This window comes from Schistocerca cancellata, chromosome 2 (assembly GCF_023864275.1).
Source record: "Schistocerca cancellata isolate TAMUIC-IGC-003103 chromosome 2, iqSchCanc2.1, whole genome shotgun sequence".
In the NCBI taxonomy this organism is placed as follows: domain Eukaryota; kingdom Metazoa; phylum Arthropoda; class Insecta; order Orthoptera; family Acrididae; genus Schistocerca; species Schistocerca cancellata.
This window is the reverse complement of record NC_064627.1, coordinates 809,613,775-809,634,330: the sequence shown is the minus strand read 5'-3', so window position 1 is coordinate 809,634,330 and position 20,556 is coordinate 809,613,775. Positions and strand designations below refer to the sequence as shown.

At 38.2% G+C, this 20,556-nt stretch overlaps 1 protein-coding gene across 1 annotated transcript; it reads left to right on the top strand.

Annotated features, from left to right (window-relative positions):
- The first annotated feature begins 5,005 nt into the window (after positions 1-5,005).
- On the top strand, positions 5,006-19,970 carry LOC126162678 (mitochondrial import receptor subunit TOM20 homolog). The gene is made up of 4 exons (XM_049919329.1): positions 5,006-5,215; positions 5,290-5,381; positions 14,765-14,938; positions 19,453-19,970. The coding sequence occupies exons 1-4, from the start codon at positions 5,086-5,088 to the stop codon at positions 19,516-19,518; spliced, it is 462 nt and encodes a 153-aa protein (XP_049775286.1). The 5' UTR covers positions 5,006-5,085; the 3' UTR covers positions 19,519-19,970.
- Positions 19,971-20,556: the final 586 nt, after the last annotated feature.

Sequence of the window (20,556 nt, the reverse complement as noted above, 5' to 3'; positions counted from 1 at the left end):
AAATGAACACAAACCATTTAGAAAAAGCACATGGAAATCCATTCGACTCCTTTGTAAAAGACAGCCTTCACTACTTCAAAACTGACTATGTAGGTGATGACCAGATGTGGCTTAAATTAAAGGAATAGTATCGACGCCAATTGAGAGGTTTATACCAAATAAAATAATAAAAGATGGTATTGATCTTCCCACAATATGCAAAGCAGGTCAGAACACTGTTGCAGAAGCAACAAAAAAAGCATAACATATATAAAAGAAAACAAAATCTCGAGAATTGGCCATATTTTACTGAAAGTCACAACTTACTATCGACTGCAAAGCAACGTGCTTTTAACAGCGTCTACAAAGAAACTCGTCTTCGAAATCTGACAGAAAATCCAAAGAGATTCTGGTCGTATGTAAAATATAACAGTGGCAAAACTCAATCAATACCTTCACAGTGTTAATTTTACCAATGGCAGCACCTCTAAAATGTAGTAACTAAACATAGTTTTCCTCAATTCTTTTACCAAGAAGATGAAAATAATTCCAGAATTCAGATCAAGAAGAGGAGTCTATATCACTTAGAACAGATATCCTCTGTGCAGCGAAGCAGCTAAAATCCAGTCCAGATAGTACACCAACCGAGTTCTTTTCCAGGTAAGATCGATGAAGAACATAAAAATAGTCCGAAGGAGGTTAACTTGTTTTGTATTATCACGAAGGAGAGTAGAAAGTTCATGGATATGATAAGCGAGTTGTGGTAGCAATCATTAACACAATGACTTTTTTCATTGTGCACGACCTTTTCATGAAATTATAGTCACCAACTTTCTCCTCTGAATGTGGAAACATTTTATGGTTGCCAACCTATGTAGGAAGGAATGATCATCACAGTAAAATAAGAGAAATTAAAACTTGTACAGATAAATTTAAGCATTCATTTTTCCTATGAAATGGTAGAGAAATAGTCTGGAGATGGTTCAATGAATCCTCTACCAGGCACTTAGGTGTGAATTGCAGAATAGTAATGTACATGTAGATGATCATATACTTGCAGTGATCAGCATCATTTTATGCTTCTCAGATGTAAAATGCCTTTATATATAATGTCTGTTGGCATGGGCAACAGAAAATATCCCATCATGTATATTTCACCCTAGTTTTGCAAGTCCAGATTGAATTTACAACTTTTCATTTTCGTTGTAGTCATCAACATTAAATAAAACAAGGAAATGCTGTAGTGAAAGTGGATGGAACAGACAAATACAAGTTAACGATGTCGTGTAACTGAGCTCACTGACTTAAAACCAAAAAAAGTTGTCACCAGTAACGCTTTTTTTACTTTGACTAACAGACCTAAGCTATGTTTCTTTATCTCAGTCCCTTTCGGTTCTCAGATCTGAGAAAAGTCTGAAAAGGTATCATCAATGCTGCTCTTAGGTATGATGACATACAAATGGTAGCCAATTCACCAGACCAAGGCTTACACATTCTGATCGACATTTACAATCATTGTTAGAAAATAGGTAATCCTGGACGATTGGTGCATTTACTGAATTGTTCTCATACTCGAACATGGTCAAGTCCCAGGTGTGGCCACTTTATACCATGCAGTCACTCTTACTTCGTGTATACTCAAAACATTATAAAGAACCTTGAAAAGTTGATTGGAATCATAGTTTGAGAGTAATTCTCTTCTCCGTGCCTCTCAATACAGATTTCGAAAAGAAAGAGGCAACACTGGCAGCCAGAGTATATTAACTATGGACATACAATAAAACGCACTTATGCTTTTAAGGCTGACAGTACTGGTGTTAGATGTTTCTGGGCATGTGACAGCATGGACATGAACATCCTGATATAGAAGCTTTAGTCGATGGGCATCCCAGATCTCATTACCCACAACCTTCATTCCATCATATATCAATATGGATTCTACATTAGGCAACAGAATGTTACACTGCATGACCTATGCCTGGTCGACTGAGGACTGCAGCAAGCCTCCATTTTGTGTCCAATTCTCTATACAGTGTATTCACCTGAACTTGACACAATCCTTGGTCCTTCAGCAAAAACCTTAATGTACAGCAATTATATCTGCATGAACACGTTTTCTCTCATATTGAGGATGGTACTAATGTGGCTGGATCAAACAGAGGATATATTCTTCTTGTTCTAGATGTGCAGAAATGTATTCAGTCTGGCAGGCACCATCTCTACATGGTGGAGACAGACAGTAGCAATGCCAGAGCTTCGAGTATGGTCTTTTGTCATCCCCAGTAGCAGTTCAATCAAACGACTTCGACTCTATGTTGACAGTAGACTGACACAGGCATATCATGAGGAAAATTTGAATACCATGGTCGGCCAATCACTCAGTATAATACGAGTTGTGTTCCATGTATGGTGGGAAGCTGATGTTACAATCCTACTCACACTTTACCATGGCATGATTCATTCTATTTTGAAATATGGGTGCATGTTATATGGTAATTCTCTGTTGTCAGTACCAAGCAGGATCAGTCTGCTACAGTACCACACTATTTGAATCTGTGGAAAGGAATTCTTCTCTTATGAAGGGGGAGGCAAGAGAGAAGATCCTACAACTAAGGTGAAATTTATTGGCTCAGAAATTAATATTTAGCAGAGCAGCAAATGCAGCTCATCCTCTCCTCCATGTACAAAACTGCTTCATTGAGAACAATGGATGCATTAATATAATCCAATGAAGAAAGGTACCTTTACTAGTTCAAAGATACAGACAGCAATTATATGTGATCCTCTCATAATGAAAGACTCACTGCCACCTATATTTATTTGGGATATGAATATTTTATCACCCTAGAGCGTCTGAGTCATCATCCACTTCTCCTACTGCTATCTTCCTACAGATCTCGTCATCATGGTCATCACTGATCAAAATATACGGAGACAGCTCCAAAACAAGAGAAGGCATTGCCTTCTCTGGCGTCCACAGGGATGCAATATCCTGGGCAATGTTTAAGCTTCCAATGGAAGCTGACTGCTGAAGATTTCGCAGTGATACATGGCATATCAGATTGATGACATCCTTGTTGTCATGGATTCGAGGAGTGCTCTGGGAAACTTAGAAAAACATCAAAGAACGCTAACATGAACATATACAGGTATTATGGATCAAGGGTCCCTTTGGTATTTCAAATAATGAGTTGGTGGACCATCTGATGAAACGAAATGTGAATAATGCTCCACTTTATTACATTTCCTTGCTACTGTGAAGAAGCAAATCTTTTATGAATGGTCTAAGATGTGGCAGCTCTCATAACCATCTAAAGGTAGGGAAACCAACCTTTTAACTTACCTGGCCCATAATGGAACAAGAAGTGTATATTTAGGCTGCACCTAATACGCTTAACACCTACAATTACAACTGAAGAAAAGGAATGGATCGATGAGAGAACAGAATCATGAGGTGGGAGTTTCAAATTGCAAATATTCAATTTACTGTAACTTTACATAAATGGACTGTTTTTCTTTCATTTTTTTGAATCTGTAGTACATACTCCCTTCTTGAGCTGCACTGATAATTACTTTGGGCCATATGAGGTCCCTCGGGCCATGGGTTGGACATCTCTGGTCTGAGGAAGACATCATGCAACAGTACAGCCGAGCATTCAGCAAAAAAATTGGTTTACGCAGATAAAGCTCTCTAGACATCTTACAACTACTATAGGGCATATGCAGCTGGGTCATGTTTGGTATCTTTCACATCTTTGCAGGACGGAAGTCCAGCCTTCCCCATACTGTGAAGTCCATTCAACTCAGGTCGTAGAACTCAGCTATGTGATGCTTGGGAGATCACGTTACGACAGGCAACGACGCAACGTTCTCACAGCATCTGTAAAAGATCTGTTTCGACAGCTGGCCGCAATAGACTATGCCTAGTTTCTGCAAGAAGCGCATGTACAGCTACAAATTAGACACAAAAGTTCCAGCATTAGAAGATGTGACACATGGACTGTGCTGAACAGTCGGTGGTTAGCAAGCGGGGTACCAGCGAGGTGGTCTTGATCTCGTCCGTGTAATCTTCACGGTAGATTTTATATTCAAGATACTCGAATGCGATTTATGCAATAGACTGTCTACGGCTCCTGACAACATTCATTCCTCGGTGTTATAGTCATATTTCCTTTCATTTCAATTTTTCTAAGTGTATTATGACGTTTAACTTGTACCAGCGTAATTTAATATGTCGTATGTGTGATACTGTGTAGCAGTTCTGTCAATACCCCCTCCTTTGACTAAGTGGTTAACGCCAAAGGCCAAATAATAATAATGAAAGTGATGATAAAATTTCAAGCCTTAATATAAAAACACGACAGTGAAAAACTGTTTTCGTCTTCCGGAAGTGTCACATGTAAATAAAAATGATCTTCAAAGTCTTTTACATATTGGTTTAAAAAGACTGATTGAGGAGCTCCACTGTATGACAATTGTCATCTGCAACAGCTTTACCATGCTGGTGCCCGTTTGACCCATTGAGTAACAGCGTAAGTTTGATGAGGAATTCCAAGTTACTTTCCGAATGTCAGCTACTGCCATTCTAGTAATCAGGGGCTCTCCCCTTATAGACTTATGTTGTAGCGCTCATTACTTATTTGGCGATAAGAAAGGGAGTCAGTGATAATGATAGGTAGTAGGTGTGAAATTTTCTATTTCAAATTGACAGTTTTGCATGAAATTCAGCTAGTGACAACACTATAGCTAACGCATAGAATTTTTCTTCTTGATTTTACAAATGTGGAAAAGGAATACGCATTTTTTGTTTGGTAGTCCGGACTCCTTTCTTTGTATATTGTCTCTGTGTTCCAGAAGCATGTTAATTGTTGCTTTTCTTTTGTCAGCTGCAGATATTATTTGGCTAACTGTTTCATATATTTTGGCACGGATAAAATTTATGGTGTACAATGTACTTTCGACTTTACAGTTCCGGTACACCACGTGAACGCGTATAATGTCGTCTTCGCATCTGTTTGGTTTTCGAAGTTCTTTGGCCTTCAGAAGGTTTGTGTGGGGGATGTGTGGCGGTGAAGTGAAAGGAAGGAAAATAATTTGTGTTTAAGAATGACGATGGTTTCGAAGGCGGCGATTGGAATTGCGGCTGGTATTTGTGGGACATTATTTCTTGGTTACTGCATATATTTTGATAGGAAGCGCAGGAGCGATCCGAATTTTAAGAAGAAATTGAGGGAGAGTAAGTGCAATAGATTTTGTTGTAGTAGTTTCAAGCAGTTACAGAACTTACAGATATTGCTGCTATTTCTGCAGGAAGGAAGGCCAGAAAAGCAGCTAGCAAGGAAGGGTCCAAATTTCCAGATCTGAAAGACAGGGACGACGTTCAAAGATGGTTCTTGCAGGAGGTAATTCTACAGTAAACAAAGTTACAAAATTGTCTTGTTTTCTGTACATTTTGTTAGGTGTATATTACCAACAGTACACTGCATTAATCGGACGACACTCCAGAATGTTTTCTTAACTTCTGTGGCTCGAGATTGTTTTTTTTGGGTTATGTGTGAGATTCATTTTCTGCACTTTTGTGTCATTTCGTTAAGATGTAGATTTTACACTTACAGCAATAAATTAGGAAAACAATTACTGCGGAAGACTGTCTTATCTGTTTCTGTCAGTGTTACAGTTCAAAATTACTTGTGTGATGCTAGTGAATTAGTACTGAAAAATGGGTAAACATTGTTTAATGCTGTTCCGTAATATTTTGAAATTTGTAAGGAAATATGCTCGAGCAAAGGCTTTTTGTATTGGAAAAGATATAGTTCACAAATGTGATAATTGTGTCTGTCCTAAAATAGTATAATATGATGACCATTTAATTTACTATCTTTGGTTAGTTCCATGGGCCATTAATTGAATTTGGTGTGCAGCTGGATTTTATTATGAGTGATAACGTGTTACATAAATATCAGGTGAATTTCTTGGTGGATGTGATCAGTCTTGAAAGTGTTCGATGTAATTAGTGTTGAAAGCTTCATGTAGTTTATAGGCCTAGTGAGATGACATGCCTTCAGTTACTGTAGAGTAAGGTAATTCCTATTATATATTGTAAGACAGTTTGTTGAAACCCGCTACTTCAAAGAACACACCAACATTATGTATTTCCATGATGGTTAAATTATGCTACAATGCTTGTGTATAGTCTACAAGCAGAGAGTAATGCTGCATGAATTTTGCTCATGTTGAAACTTTGGCTTCCCAGTAACAAAAGCAGTCTCAAAAACTGTTATTTATTCTCTTTTATCAAAGTGTGCTACACACTACAAATTGGGTTTTGTCATGTTGAATTAATAGCAGCTACAGTTGGTACTAACTTAATGACAGTTCATAATATCCCAATATATTATATCCAGATAAGATGTGTAAGTTTGTAACGATCCTATCATACTCTTTACTGTTCTTAAGTGTTCTATGTTAAGAGGTTGTGGTCACTCATTCAAAGCAGCATGACCTTACCACAACTTTGATTGTCTTACATAGCTGCTAAATTTAGACTCTCAAATAAATCAACAATATAAAGACTTTGAACACTGCTTTTTGTAACTTACACACTCCTAATATAATTAATTGTGTTTGTGTCACTTTGAAAGTTAACTAGGCAATCTTACTTTGTCCAAATTATTTAGTAGATGACATAGGGGGTTGTTGCAAAACAGTTATAAACTTCACACCTTCAACTATCACTTCGATAGGCATTGTTTTCCACTAAAGTGCAATGACACCGTACAGAAGGATGAATAATGACTCACCTTGTGAGCAGTCCTCCTGAAAAACTGTTTGTCTTGCAATGATCATTCGTTAAACCAGCTTGTTTGTTTGCCTTGGGGAAATCATTCAATTTAATATTTAGTGACTATTATTATTGTTTCTTGTACTGGAATGAAACTTGTAGACTTTTAAGTTATTTCGTATTCAAATATTACTTCAAGAAACTTGTTAAAAGGAGCCGAATTTAATACTGGTCTTTATAGTCAACAGTTACTTTTAATCTTCATTTTTGAGTATATGAATTTGTCAACGAAAGTCATGCATATAGTGAATCATTGTGACCCGTCAAATTTGAGAGGCTCCTTTTTCTGGGTCAGTGGAGGCGTCCGATCCCACCCGTTGGCTTTGACCAGTGATGTAAGGGGCGTTGTGGTGTATGACATCACAATGGTGCAGAGTTTAGTTGAGTGTGCTGTGTTTGTAGATGTCATTTTGTTGCGGTCAGTGGTGTCCTCTGGTGGTGCGTTTATAGTTCGCGTTATATGTGGTGTAAGTAGGTTCATTTTGGTGTTGCTGCTTGATCTGTTCAGGTGTTGTTTGTGACTGGTCTTCAACAGAAATTGGTTTCAGTGAGTTAAGAATTAAGTTTTTGTTGTGTCTAAGTTATTTTAGTTCTGTTTGCTGTATGTTGCGTGATGAGTCATTTATTTTAATTTGTTGCTGCTTTTGTTAGGTATGGATATGACGGATAAATATAATAGTTCTCGTTTGCAGGCAGAAATGGGTGACAATATGTTGTCCCTGATAAAATTCTTACAATTATTCTGGCTGTTGACTGAAGTGGTGAAGTGCGGTGTGTGTCAGCAGAGCATCCGGTTGGCCAGAGTTCCGGCGTCTCTGACCAGGGACTGCTACATGTGGCAGTGCCGTAGGGACAACCTTTGGCGCTCCATAAGCACTGGTACCTGGTTCGAGAGATCTAGGTTGGGCATGCGAGAGATAGTGTTGACGACGTGTTATTTTTGTTATAGATCCTCCCATAGTTTTTGTACACATGAGACTGGTGTTAGTGAGAGGGCAGTTTATGACTGGTTTTCGTTTTGTAGGGAAGTTTGTTCTGAATATATTAAGTACAGGGGTAAGTTGGATGGGCCTGGGGTGTTCGTGGAGGTTGACGATTCGCAGTTTGGGAAGAGGAAGTATGGGAGGGGTAAATCTCCGGTTGGTTTATGGGTGTGGGGGCTATTGTATCTGGGGTCGGTTTTTCAGTGTGTGTTTTTAGGGTTTTGGAGGGGCACAAGAAAAGGAATTGGTGGGATTAATTGAGGAGTTTATAGATGAGGGTAGCACAATAGTTTCCGACGCTTTTTCATCTTATAGGGGGTTTGGCCAGAGGGGTACGATCATTTAGTTGTCAACCATAGTTTAGAATTCAAGAATTATGAGACTGGGGCATATACAAATATGATGAGGGGTTTTAAGAGGGTGGTTAAGTCAGTTGCTGGGAGGGGGAAGAGGCACTCTTCTAACTTTCAGTCACATTTAGATGAGTATTGTTGGCAGAAAATAGTCTCAGGGGACTATTGCATTTTTTCAAGGGCCATTAGTAAAATGTATGTTTGTTTGGTTAAGGATGTGTTGGGGGGAGGGGGGGCGGGAGGGTAGTTGTTGGTAATGTCTGTGGAGGTAGGTGGGTGGGGGGGGTGATAGTTGTTTTATGATTACGTTGTGGAGGATCTCTTCTGTTGTTGTTTTTGAGTTGTATTGTGTGATTGGGATTTGTTTATTTTTTGGTTTTTATCTGTTGATGGATCTTTGATTATTGGGGGGGGGGGGAGTTGTGGATGGGTTGAGAGTTTGTTTTGGTCTCCCTCCCTCTTTTGTGTGTGTGTGTGTGTGTGTGTGTGTGTGTGTGTGTGTGTGTGTGTGCGTGTGTTGGATATTTCTGTGTTGTTTGGTCGGTGGTATTTACTGCAGGTGTTGGTGGTTGATGTTTTGGTATTGGCACTTGGGGTTCATTTAGATATTGTTGGGGAAGTACTTGATTTAAATTTTTTTGGTATCGTTACTGTTGAAACTAGTAACATTAAGATTTAAAGTAAATGAAATAGGTGTTTGAAATTAAATATGCACGCTCATAAATTTTCAGTGTTGTATTAAATCAAAACACTTGTCACAGCTGTTGAATTTATGAGAGGCTGGCTCTCCTACACAATACTAAAGAATAAATTGTCTGTGGCTTGCCTTGGGTGGTGCAGTGCAGATAGGATGTGGTGGTGCTAAGGTACTCCTGCACATTCTTCTTGCATCTAATAACTTCGGTAGACAAAAGTACCATAATAGGGACACTTGATCAGCATACTTGAAATGGTATGGTGTAATGTTTGTCGCACTGTATTGCTGGGAAAAAGACTTGCATCCATGGCAACGATTTAACAGAGATGATTTTTATTTGCAGAAGCGATAGTTATTACTTGCTGCCATCAGTTGTCCCAAAGTTGGCACAAATATTCCATGTTTTGCAGGGCTCACCACTGCATGGCCTTCCAATCTGACTGCCAGCATGCTATTCTGCCCAGATCAGTCTGTCTGCAGTGTACCTTGTTAAAAAAAAAGGGGGGGGGGGAGGGCATTCCCGAAGCGGAAAAGTCACACATTGCCACCCCTTCTCTGTGTGACCCACAGGACTATTGGCTGCACAATTCCCCTAGTAGAAAATACCTTTCCCGAACAGACAAAAGAATGTTTAGCTGTTCTCAGGCCTAATGGGTGCCACAGCTTCAGTGCAGAATACTATGCATTGAGTAACAATAATTTAAATTACCTTTGGATGAGCTTGGACCATTTACATTTTGTGTTCATTTATTTATTTAAAGCTTGAACAACAGTTTGATACACAATATCAAATACTCTTACGGTTTCATATGGTGTTGAATACATCTCACTCTCTATATGAACATCATTATATCTTCATAAATCAATAAACTTGTGCTTTTATAATACACCACAAGCTGTGTAAAGTAAAGCAGTTCTGTTATATAAGTTGTCCTCAACACGATCATGACTCCGCCATATAAACAGGGCCAGAATTTTGTCTGTGTTAAAAGTGTCAAGATGAGCCAACAGCTTTTGTGCTGCAGTTATTTCTCTTCAGTCACGGGCCTCTCATTTCAGAGGAACATGGTTCAAATCTCCACTCAGTCATCCAGAGCTAGGCTTCTCTAAATCACTACTGGCATGGTAAGTCCACATTGATTTGGTAGTTGATATAGTGACAAATGCCATTGAATTTGAGATGTTAAAATTCAGGTCAAAGTAAGAATTTTTTTCCCCTCCTCAAAAGTTCCTTCCCCAAGATGCAGGCCACCATAGGTGGCAGCTTGAATGACTTTTTCAAGTGTGACATTTGGAAAAATATTAAAATGCAATAGCTCAGGGATGGTTAAAGATATATTGTCTGCTTGTGTATGTATGTGTGGATGGATATGTGTGTGTGTGTGTGTGTGTGTGTGTGTGTGTGTGCGCGCAAGTGTATACCCGTCCATTTTTCCCCCTAAGGTAAGTCTTTCCGCTCCCGGGACTGGAATGACTCCTTACCCTCTCCCTTAAAACCCACATCCTTTCGTCTTTCCCTCTCCTTCCCTCTTTCCTGATGAGGCAACAGTTTCTTGCGAAAGCTTGAATTTTGTGTGAATGTTTGTGTTCGTTTGTGTGTCTGTCGACCTGCCAGCACTTACATTTGGTAAGTCACATCATCTTTGTTTTTAGGTATATTATTGCTTTTTCTTTTATTTAAAACATAATATTCAAATTAAAAAGAAAACTACAATTTGGAATTGTATGTCGAAGTTCTTTTGCTGTGACTGACTGACTTTTTTAAAATTAGAATTTAAACTTTTTTTTTCTACAGCTACCAGCCCTTAAAAAGTTTCAATATTTTTACTGTTGATCAGTACCATACAATCATACATCTGCTTAAAAGGATCATTTTCATGTTGCATTTTAATATGTTTAATAGACGGTATTCCTTTTTTAACTTTTGTGTTTAATTTCTTCAATGTAATTGTTTCGATTTTGTTTGCATAAAGGCACCTTCCCGAAAAATTCAGAGGTTTTACAGGAGCTGTATACCCAAAGGCATACCTTGAGAAGGAAAAAATACCACATTTGTTCTATAATTTCTTTTAATCAACTCTTGGACCAATGAGATTAGGTAAAATGATATAAATTAAATGAAGTTGGAAATAGTGAAATGTTATTCTGAATTGGCTTTACATAGAACTTTCCAATTCATCAAAGGTGTTTGGAATTATGTGAAAGCTTCCAGGTAATTCCAGAGTATATGAGAAAATCTGGAACCGTCCAGATAATTCCTTTCTGCTTGGCCTGGTATATGAAAGTGAGGTTACGTAAATTGACAGTTCCATACCAATGGTGTGTACCCTTCTTTCCAGCCCATCGCAACATGTTACCTGACACCTTCCTTCCACTTTCCTCTCCCTCAGTGAAATTTAGTCACTACTTTCTGTTCCACAAGTCCTATCATCATATTCAGCATTCCACCTCCATCGTGAACATGATCATTTTCAAGCATTACCATTATTCCATAGCAGCATTGACATTGTCAACAGTTATTTTACTGTAATTGTAGTATAAAATTATCTAAACAGTTTTCAAGGTAATAAAGTCCACTAACATGTATTCAGAAACATTTATTTTCACCGGCTGTTTTATGCATTTTCAGAACATATTGTTAAATATGTAAAACGTTTCACTAAAGAGTAATTTTATCCCTGGGGTCTTGAAATAAGAGTGAGAGAGAAAAACTAATAGTTCAGCTGTTGACATACAAACTGTTCACCAGATTTGTTGTCTACTGCCAGTAAGCTTTTGTGAAAATTCTGTTAATTTTTGGGCTTTTAGTATGGTAATTATTATGTTTGAAATGTCATCTGTCCTGGACCAAGGCAGGATGAAGTGTGCTTGCTGTTTGGATATCCGTTGGTTGGTTGACTTGGGGGAGGGAACCAAACAGTGAGGTCATCGGTTCCATTAGGGAAGGATGGGAAGGGAAGTTGGCCGTGCCCTTTCAAAGGAACCATCCCAGCATTTGCCTGAAGCAATTTAGAGAAATCATGGCAAACCTAAATCAGGATGACTAAACACAGGTTTGAACCGTTGTCCTTCTGAATGCAAGTCCAATATGCGAACCACTGTGCCGCCTTGGTTGGTTCCGTTAAGTGTGGAATTAAGGCTAGAAGAAAAGAAAAATCTTTCTTCAAAATAAGAGTATGAAGACTCGCTCAGTACTCTCTCGAAATAGGTATTTCCAGTGATGACTTTCTCTGTTCTACATTTTCCCTAGACTCTGTGCGGTAATTTGAAGATCTTATTTGAATCTGTGACATGATACTTTGAATGGATGTGTGAAGTCATTAGTGGTATGTGATGTCGAATGAGACACCTGTTAGTTTCAGAAACATGATGATTGTCCTGGAAAGAGATGACTTGCACTTGGTTTGGAAAATATAACAGAGGGCTCTTCAGAAGTTACATTTGGAACATGAGAGGAGAATAACCCTTGTCTTGGACATATTCATTGAAGAACTTGAAAAATGGACAGTAAAAGCAGGAAAACTACAACTTTTGAAGAAATAGCAGCAATATGTCACAGAAGCGAAGGGATGGAATAGAGGAATTATCAAACCAAGATACCCGCCCCCCCCCCCCCCCCCCATGTTAAAATTCAGGAGACACAAAGTTATGCAAACTTTAGGTATAAAGAGACAAATTTCATTTGACCAGTCAAAATCTCGGAAACATCAGGAGAATATTTGCATTCACAACCTACTGTGGGATGTTTATGTCTCGTGTACATGGCAGTGACTAGTGGGTTGCAGAGGTTATAGATGTTGGTTGTGATTTAGATAAAATCATTGTGAACTATATGCTACAGAATGGAGCAGCTGCCTGATATAGATTTGCAGCTGCAAGGCAGCAACACTACCACCAGTGATCACTTGTAATTTATAATGGATATTTGAAAGTTGTTTATTAGACGTGTTCAGGATGAATTAAAATGTTGGTCAAGTGAGGCTAGATTCTGATTTTTTGAAGCCTTTATGTAAGAATATGGCAACAGAAACTGGTTTGTGGCAGAAGTTATGTTAATGAAACCTTTTAAACTGAGATGTGGAAGCTCTTTTTAGGGAGTGTTGTGCCATGTGACACCAGTGAGCAAAATAGCTTGGACACACGTTTCCAAGCTAGGATCATTTTAATCAGAAAATTCTCATGTGTCATATAAAAAGTCACCTAAATATCTTGAATTATGCCAGAGATCGAGAATTTGAATATATTATGCATGTGACAAATGTTGCCTGAGGTGCCCTCTTTGGGGGTAGTTTCTTACTTCGTAGGTTAATTCAGAAAATCTGAGCATATGAAGGTAAGATTTTTTTTCTTTGCCTGTATGAATTGATATGAACTATAAACTATGGAAAGTTTCATGACTGTCTCTTTGAAAATACCGTGGCTGAAGTGCTATTAACCATGATGTTGAGCATTGTAACCAATCAAAGCCGCAGCTGAATCCCTGGAAAATCCTTATCCAGTATGAGATTCTGTTTCAACTTTAATCACCTCTTCTTTCTTTTAATGGCAGTACTCTTATATCATTATCAGCCATTTGATATCAGCTGCTGGATAAAGACCGCATCTAGACTTTTTCGTGCTCTACGGTCCTCTTTTTGAAGCATTACTGATCTGGATTTTTTTTCCTTGGAAGTCTTGGAGCTTTTCTGTGTTGTCTGTCATACTGTGATTTTTGATTTAGTGACTAGTTTCTAAATAATTACATCAACATTGTAGAAATATATTTATTATCTTCTTCACATTTATTGACAGAAGTAACAGTGCTGTGATCAAACTGTATTCAACAGTTTAGGTAGCTTGTGTACCACAGGTCAGCACTTCACCTATGCTAAAATTGTTATGACAGAGGGGCGACATCTTTACTGAACACTGGTGACTATCGAGTCAAGTCCTGACATAAATATGACATCAGATTTATGTTTGTTACATAATAACTGAGCACTTTTACTGCTCAACCCAGACTTTAATATACATAGTAATTTTACGAAGTCACATTGGTAATTACATACTGATAGCTTGGCACAGACTGACCCATTCACACTGAGTGTATGATATTAATGGAATAAATATTAATTGCCTGCTTGATAGTGATAGACACACCTCAGGGATGTCGGCAGTTTAGCTGCTAAGCACAGACTAGCTGACTAATTCACTCAGATGGTCTTGTTTCAGCTACTAAGCAAGGACTGACACATCTACGTATAGACTCGTGTAATAATAAAAATTGTAATCTTTTTGCATGCCAGTGCAAAATATAGCAACATTAAAGGGCACAGAAATATGGCTATCAAAGAAGCAGATTGTTTACCTATGTGCTGGAGAAATAGTAGTTAACAAAATTATCCATACTATTTTATGAAGGTGATTTCTATTTATGAAAAGAATCCCAAAGCCCCGAAGAATGTTTCGAGAAGATAAAATTTTCCAATTGAGTACTTTTAATGCAATTAGCTATTTTTGGAATCGGAAAAATCAGAGCTGCAGAACTATGGCACTGAATTTTAGAAGTAATTACTGTTTAAATGTGTTTTGTTGCTATACATCATGAGATTATGCATTTTGGCAACTGCACTATGCACAATTGCACATCGCACACGATTTTTGTATGATGAGATGAGGACCATGTAATCACATCTGTTACAGATGCACTTGAAAATGGGGCATGTCAGGAACTAGTAGTACTGACTAAACTGCAATTTTAAAATACAACCGTGTGGAATAAGTGTTTCCTCAGTATCAATGCCATGGTACCCAATTGGAAGGAAATGATTAATTTTGAAAACTGACAAGCTGTTGTGTTTCTTTACTAATAAACCACTGTGTGGGTGGTATACCAAGGTGTGCCTAAGGCTGTCATTTTTTACTGTTTCAGATCCAACTTGGCGAAGAGCTTTTGGCACGCGGTGACCTGGATGCTGGAGTGGAGCATTTGGGTAACGCAGTGGCAGTGTGTGGGCAGCCAAACCAGCTGCTGCAGGTGCTCCAGCAGACACTGCCACCACAGGTGTTCCACTTGCTGCTTCAGCGGCTCCCAGTTGTGGGCCAGGTAATTGAAAAACATTTCACATACAGTTTGACTGCAAATTAACTTATCAAATTTTCATGTGATTGGCAATCATTTTTCATCAAAAACAACATACATTTTGTTATGTCTTACATTGACATAATTTTTTGCATAGTTAACATTCCATATTGACATCATTATTATCCATCAGCTTGTGTTAACATGTTGTGGAGATCGTGATACTTCTGCAAGTATAGCAGCTGCGTTATTTTAAAGACTTACAAAACTTTCCACTTTTGTAGAGCGCAGCACTTTGTTCGCCCATTCCAGAGGAAGAAAATTTTAGGGTATAGATCAAAACTCCTTTCTGACATTTCTAGCAGACGATGATGAACCTTTCGTGGAAAATTGGTGCTATTGGAGACGAATGCATGGTAGATGGATCAAAGAGGTTCTTTGCTTGATTCCAAGAGATACAGAAAGACAGTGATGATCTAACAAGAGATGGCTATTTGACATTACAGCCAACAGCAATTCATGAAGCTAAAGACTGTAATACCTGGAGATACCTAAAGATGCCCTTATCTATCAGTGGATGTCAGATGTTTATAATCACGATGGTCTTTAAGGAGTTAAGCATATTGGGAAGGAAGTGTAAAAATGTCAAGACATTTGAAGAGGTCTGTATGCGTCAACATCTGCCAGTTGTGATCTTTGGTTGCCTGATTCTTCTCAAAGTTTGTTTGTCAACCTAAAGGATACTGAAGAATTTTTAAAAATAATTGCACACCACATATTTCATGTTTATGAATGTTTATTTACACTGATAGTCCCAACAATGATCAGGTGACTGTGAACTGATGCGAATCACACTGGGATAGTACAGTGTCACCAGTAAGCTGCCAAGTATTGTAACATGGGTGAATAGGTAATTTGAAAAGACGAGAAAATTGACCCAACTGATGTTGAATATCAGCTTCATCCTGTAACACAATGATGATGTGGCATGTTACATCATACATGCACAAAGATAACACTGTTATTATTTCATTTGCATCTTTTACTTTTTGGATGTAGGTTGTTGCATCAGTCAAATCTGCAGTGTACCCAAGATCTAGGCTAGATTAGAAAGTGACATTTTGATTGCACTTTGGTGACGGAAGTGAATGTGAATACGAAAACGTAGCTGTGGTGACATGCTGATATGTGGCGTAGCCAGGGGTCTAGTTTGCAAAAATGTGTGCGATGCATGAATTAAGCTGAGAAGACCACTTCTTATATGTATAATTGTAATGTGCTAATGTTACCAAAAGACAATACATCTTATCTACCTGGAATTTTTTCAATATATAGCCAGTACCATGTGATGTATTAAATGCAAACAATTTGGCTGTACCATGGTGATATATAAAGTCAAGACTACCTGTGCCATATGTTTAGCTGCTCACAATGTTCCACCATACCTACAAGTGTCAGTTGCAAGTGTCCTGCTACAGCAAATATGGTTGCAAAATTGAATTGGTGACTATACTTACAGCATGTCCAATGTGGAACAACCTGTACCAGGAGAGTCAGATATCATTCAGATTAAGACATCTTCCTAGAATGTAGACAATTAGGAGCAAAGCAAAGCTCACACTGAACCATCCAATCTTGCCAAATTCACATAGTTTATCAAAAGAACTGACAAGCCAAAAGAGCAGCATCAAAACCATCAAACCATTATTTCCACAGGTCTGATGGATCAGACAAGGATATGGAGGAATTAAAGCTCTCGACACAAATGAGATCCATTTGAATCATAATTTGCCCCTGTGCAAGGGTTTTACAATTTCCACAAAAGGATAACCTCAGTGGGAAGAGGGCAAAGACTGGTTTGACTACTACTTACTCTGAACACCAACCTTGAAACAACTGCTGCAGTGGGACAGTAATAATATACCCTGAAATGTGCTCTATAAACATATCTCATAATAAATTTCTGGAGGCTATTAACTACTTCATCACCATGCTTCACATTTCCTGCATTGTGGGTACTTAACACACAATGTTTGTTACAAGACTTCATCAGAAAATGTTGTGCAGTTGACTTGTTCAGAGCGTCATATATTCAGATTGACAATTTGTCTTGAAATAAGGAAGTAGTTCCTAATCTGATACAGTTCCGTTATTACCTTTCAGCAAACATACATAGTGGAGAAAATGGTGTAAAATAAGCTGTTCCAACACACTCCTGTTGTACAAGGGCACCCCTGTGCACTCCTGATCACACTAACTGGCTGGTGTAGCAATAATACGGTATAACTGATTTGCTTCAAACCTTTTCCTGTACATGGGTACCTGCCAGAAGGTCCTATTGCATGCATTCTGCAGATGTGTGAACTGCTCGGCCACTTCTGCCCATGTGCACTCGCCCAGTGGTTTAAGGTATTGTGTGCTACTACCCATGCTGTAGCCAGTTGCCCATCCTGCTGTCCCAGGTAAACATTTGATCTGGAACAGCTTGGATTAGAAAATACAGGGTGGGCACCAAAGAACATTATTCGTTGAAACATTCATGCAGCGAAATGGTACAACTGATTTGCTTCAAATCTTTTCCTGTTAACAGTGTTGCTAAAAGTATCTTTTTTTTTTTTTTTTTTTTTTTTTTAAAGGTTACAGGGACCTCATTTGTGCTCCTTGCATCTCACAGCAGATACTGGGATGATATTCATATTCTTCCCTAGCCTTGCGCAACATGTGGGTGGTGATGGGTTGAAATGCAATTGCAATTTGCTGCTATAGCTGTGGCACAGATTGTAGCAGGGGTGGGACAAACAATGTGTCTGTAACATAACCCCTTAAAAATCACAGGGTTTTTAAGTCTGGTGATTATGGTGAATATCTGCAACAAGCACCATCAACACGAGCACAGCTAAGCTGTTGTCCAGACGTGTGTGGTGTGTGTGTGTGTGTGTGTGCGCGCGCGCGCACCTTACCTTGCCGTGCCCTACAGCCAACTGGACCACAGGACGTGTACCATCTCATAACAATATGAAGCTGTTGCAGTTGTCTTGCAAATGAGGCATAAGCCACAGAGAAAATGTTGCGGTAGCAAATCTCTGTGATGGCTTTCTCTGTCAAAAAGAAAGAGCTGCAAATCTTCCTTGGAATTGCGTAGAACACATTGACCTAGTGTGAATCTCACTCATGTTTGATAGAGAAATGGGAGTTTTCTGTCCCCCAGAAACCAACATTGTACTGGTTAACTTTGCCATTAGTATGAAATTTTGCTTCATCACTAAAAATTAATACCTTTGACATGTCATTGCCCATCATTGCTGACATCTCAGTGCAGAATTCAGATCGTGCAGTAATCTCCTGGAATGAATGCGTGTATGGTTTCATGCATAACAGTTTACACTGGGTTTTGGTAATGTTTGTCTCTGGGATCTGAAGCTCACAACACACTTGACGTGTTGATTTCTGTGGGCTTTGCTGGGATGCTGCTTGAACACAATCGACATTTTGCTCTGACACTAGAGGCTGTCAAGGACCTTTGCATTTGCAAATTCAGCCTTTCTCTTCAAACTGTTGTACCAGGTATAAATGGAGACTGCTTTGTGGATCTTGGTGAATGTGTGTTTGAAATGCTCGTTGAACAGCAGTTACAGATTCATTTTTTGATAACTGAGGGACACGCCAGTCTTCTGGTTTATTTGCCATTTTCTATAGTAGGACTCTGATGCTGACAGCCTACAACAGAAGAGTTGTCCCAAAATGTAAAAGAACTTTGCAGAGATAATCTATTGGTAGTTAAAGGTTTGAAGCAAATAATCTGTACCATTTCACTTCAGTGAACGATGAGTTATCACTAGCAAGACTGAGTGCCAGTGCCACACAGCATGACGAAAGTTCTTTTGAAAACAGTCCACTATGTTGTGTGTTCAGGAAACAGCAAATTATCTGTATCAGGCAGATGCTTCCACTAATTTGATGTGTATCAGTACAGTCAGGTAGATGGCATTGATGGCTGGTTAGGTGACTGAGAGGGGTAAATGAGCTGCCTAATTGGAACTGTTTTCTTTCTTTACATGCAATGATACCTCTTCTTTGTGAAGTGAGTGATTTGTCGTAAGTGTATCTGTTTAGTTTTGGGGCCTGATGATTAAGTAGAGTTATTGACATGTGTGTTATTAATTATTAATGGAGATGATGAAAAGTGTTAGTGGATTTTATACTTGCGTTGTGTAAAACATAATATTCATATTGTTTGTGTTTGTATAGTTTTTTTTTTAATTTCTAAATTAGGTGCTGTTTTTTTTATTGGTGCTACAGCAATACAAAAAATTAATTGATCTGAGCTAGAGTCCACTGTATTAAACAAATTACTCTCTACCCATTATTTATTGTGACTAATTGTCAGCTTAATGCTATTATGTGTTTACTGCATTTTAATTTAGAAGTTGTATATTGATGTACAGTGATTTTTATAATTAAAATAATCATATATCTATCTGTCTAGTATAGCTACTGCTTCTAATTGTCCAAAGCTAACCTATTTTCTTGTTGTACAGAAACTTGTTGCTTCAAGTGGAATGAATATGCCAACCATGGCAGGCGTTGAAGATGAGCTCGAGTAAGCACATTTGTTACGCCATGTCATGTTAAAAGGCTGGTTGCTGATGTAGTGTGAGGCATAAGATGCCATTTGGCCCACTAGTTCCTGTGGACTACAGCAGTCAAATCTTTTTCAAATCTGCCTCCCTTGATGGCAGATGAGTACAAAGATGCACATTTCTTGGCAGAATATCACTGAATTAGGATGAAAGTGGCATATGAAATAATTTCAAAATTAAATTTTTGATATTGATTTCATAAGCTCTTCTCTTATCAGAAACTTATTTTGAATGTTTTGATTCTATTTTTTATTATTTTTAAGTAACACTTTTATTGAGTAAGTGATTATGGGAGATCAATAAGTATAGCGATATACAAATGTAATTAACAGATTAAGATAAAAATAATTGTTTACTTGGTAAATTGTTAATCAATTTAACTGTTAATAAAATGTTACACTGTATTGTTGTCCACAGATTGTGTTACACACATTTGTCCATTATCCAAATTTTAATCATTTTTATACAGTATTGTACTAGCTTTGAAAAATATTACTTTTGTTGAGTGCTAGCAGACATGTTGTAATGGAGAAAGAAATGAATTATCAAGTGTGTGTTGTATGCATGGCATGTGTGGCATAAGAATAATTGCTGTACTCATTTGTGATGATTGTCTTGACTTGAGTTTTGTTATTGACTGTGAATGAAAATTATGAAGAATACATTAATACAGGCAACAGAGGAGATAAGAGTGTTAAGATTGAAGCAGTTTGAGCCCTCTGGAGATTTATTGAATATCTCAAATGATAATGCTTGAGAACACCATCTTTGGCAGGCTGAAAAGCACACTAATATGAACCACTCTTGTGGTGCATGTACAGGCTGTTGGTACCTCAAGATAGACACATAATGTCATGAAATGGAGATAGCACCACATCAGGAAAATACATAATTATGCGCAAATCGAACATCAATGGACGAAATCCATATCAGTGTCCAGAAACAACCCAAGTATCAGAAAGTTTTTATTATAAGTCCACCAAAGAGCGCACATTTCACATG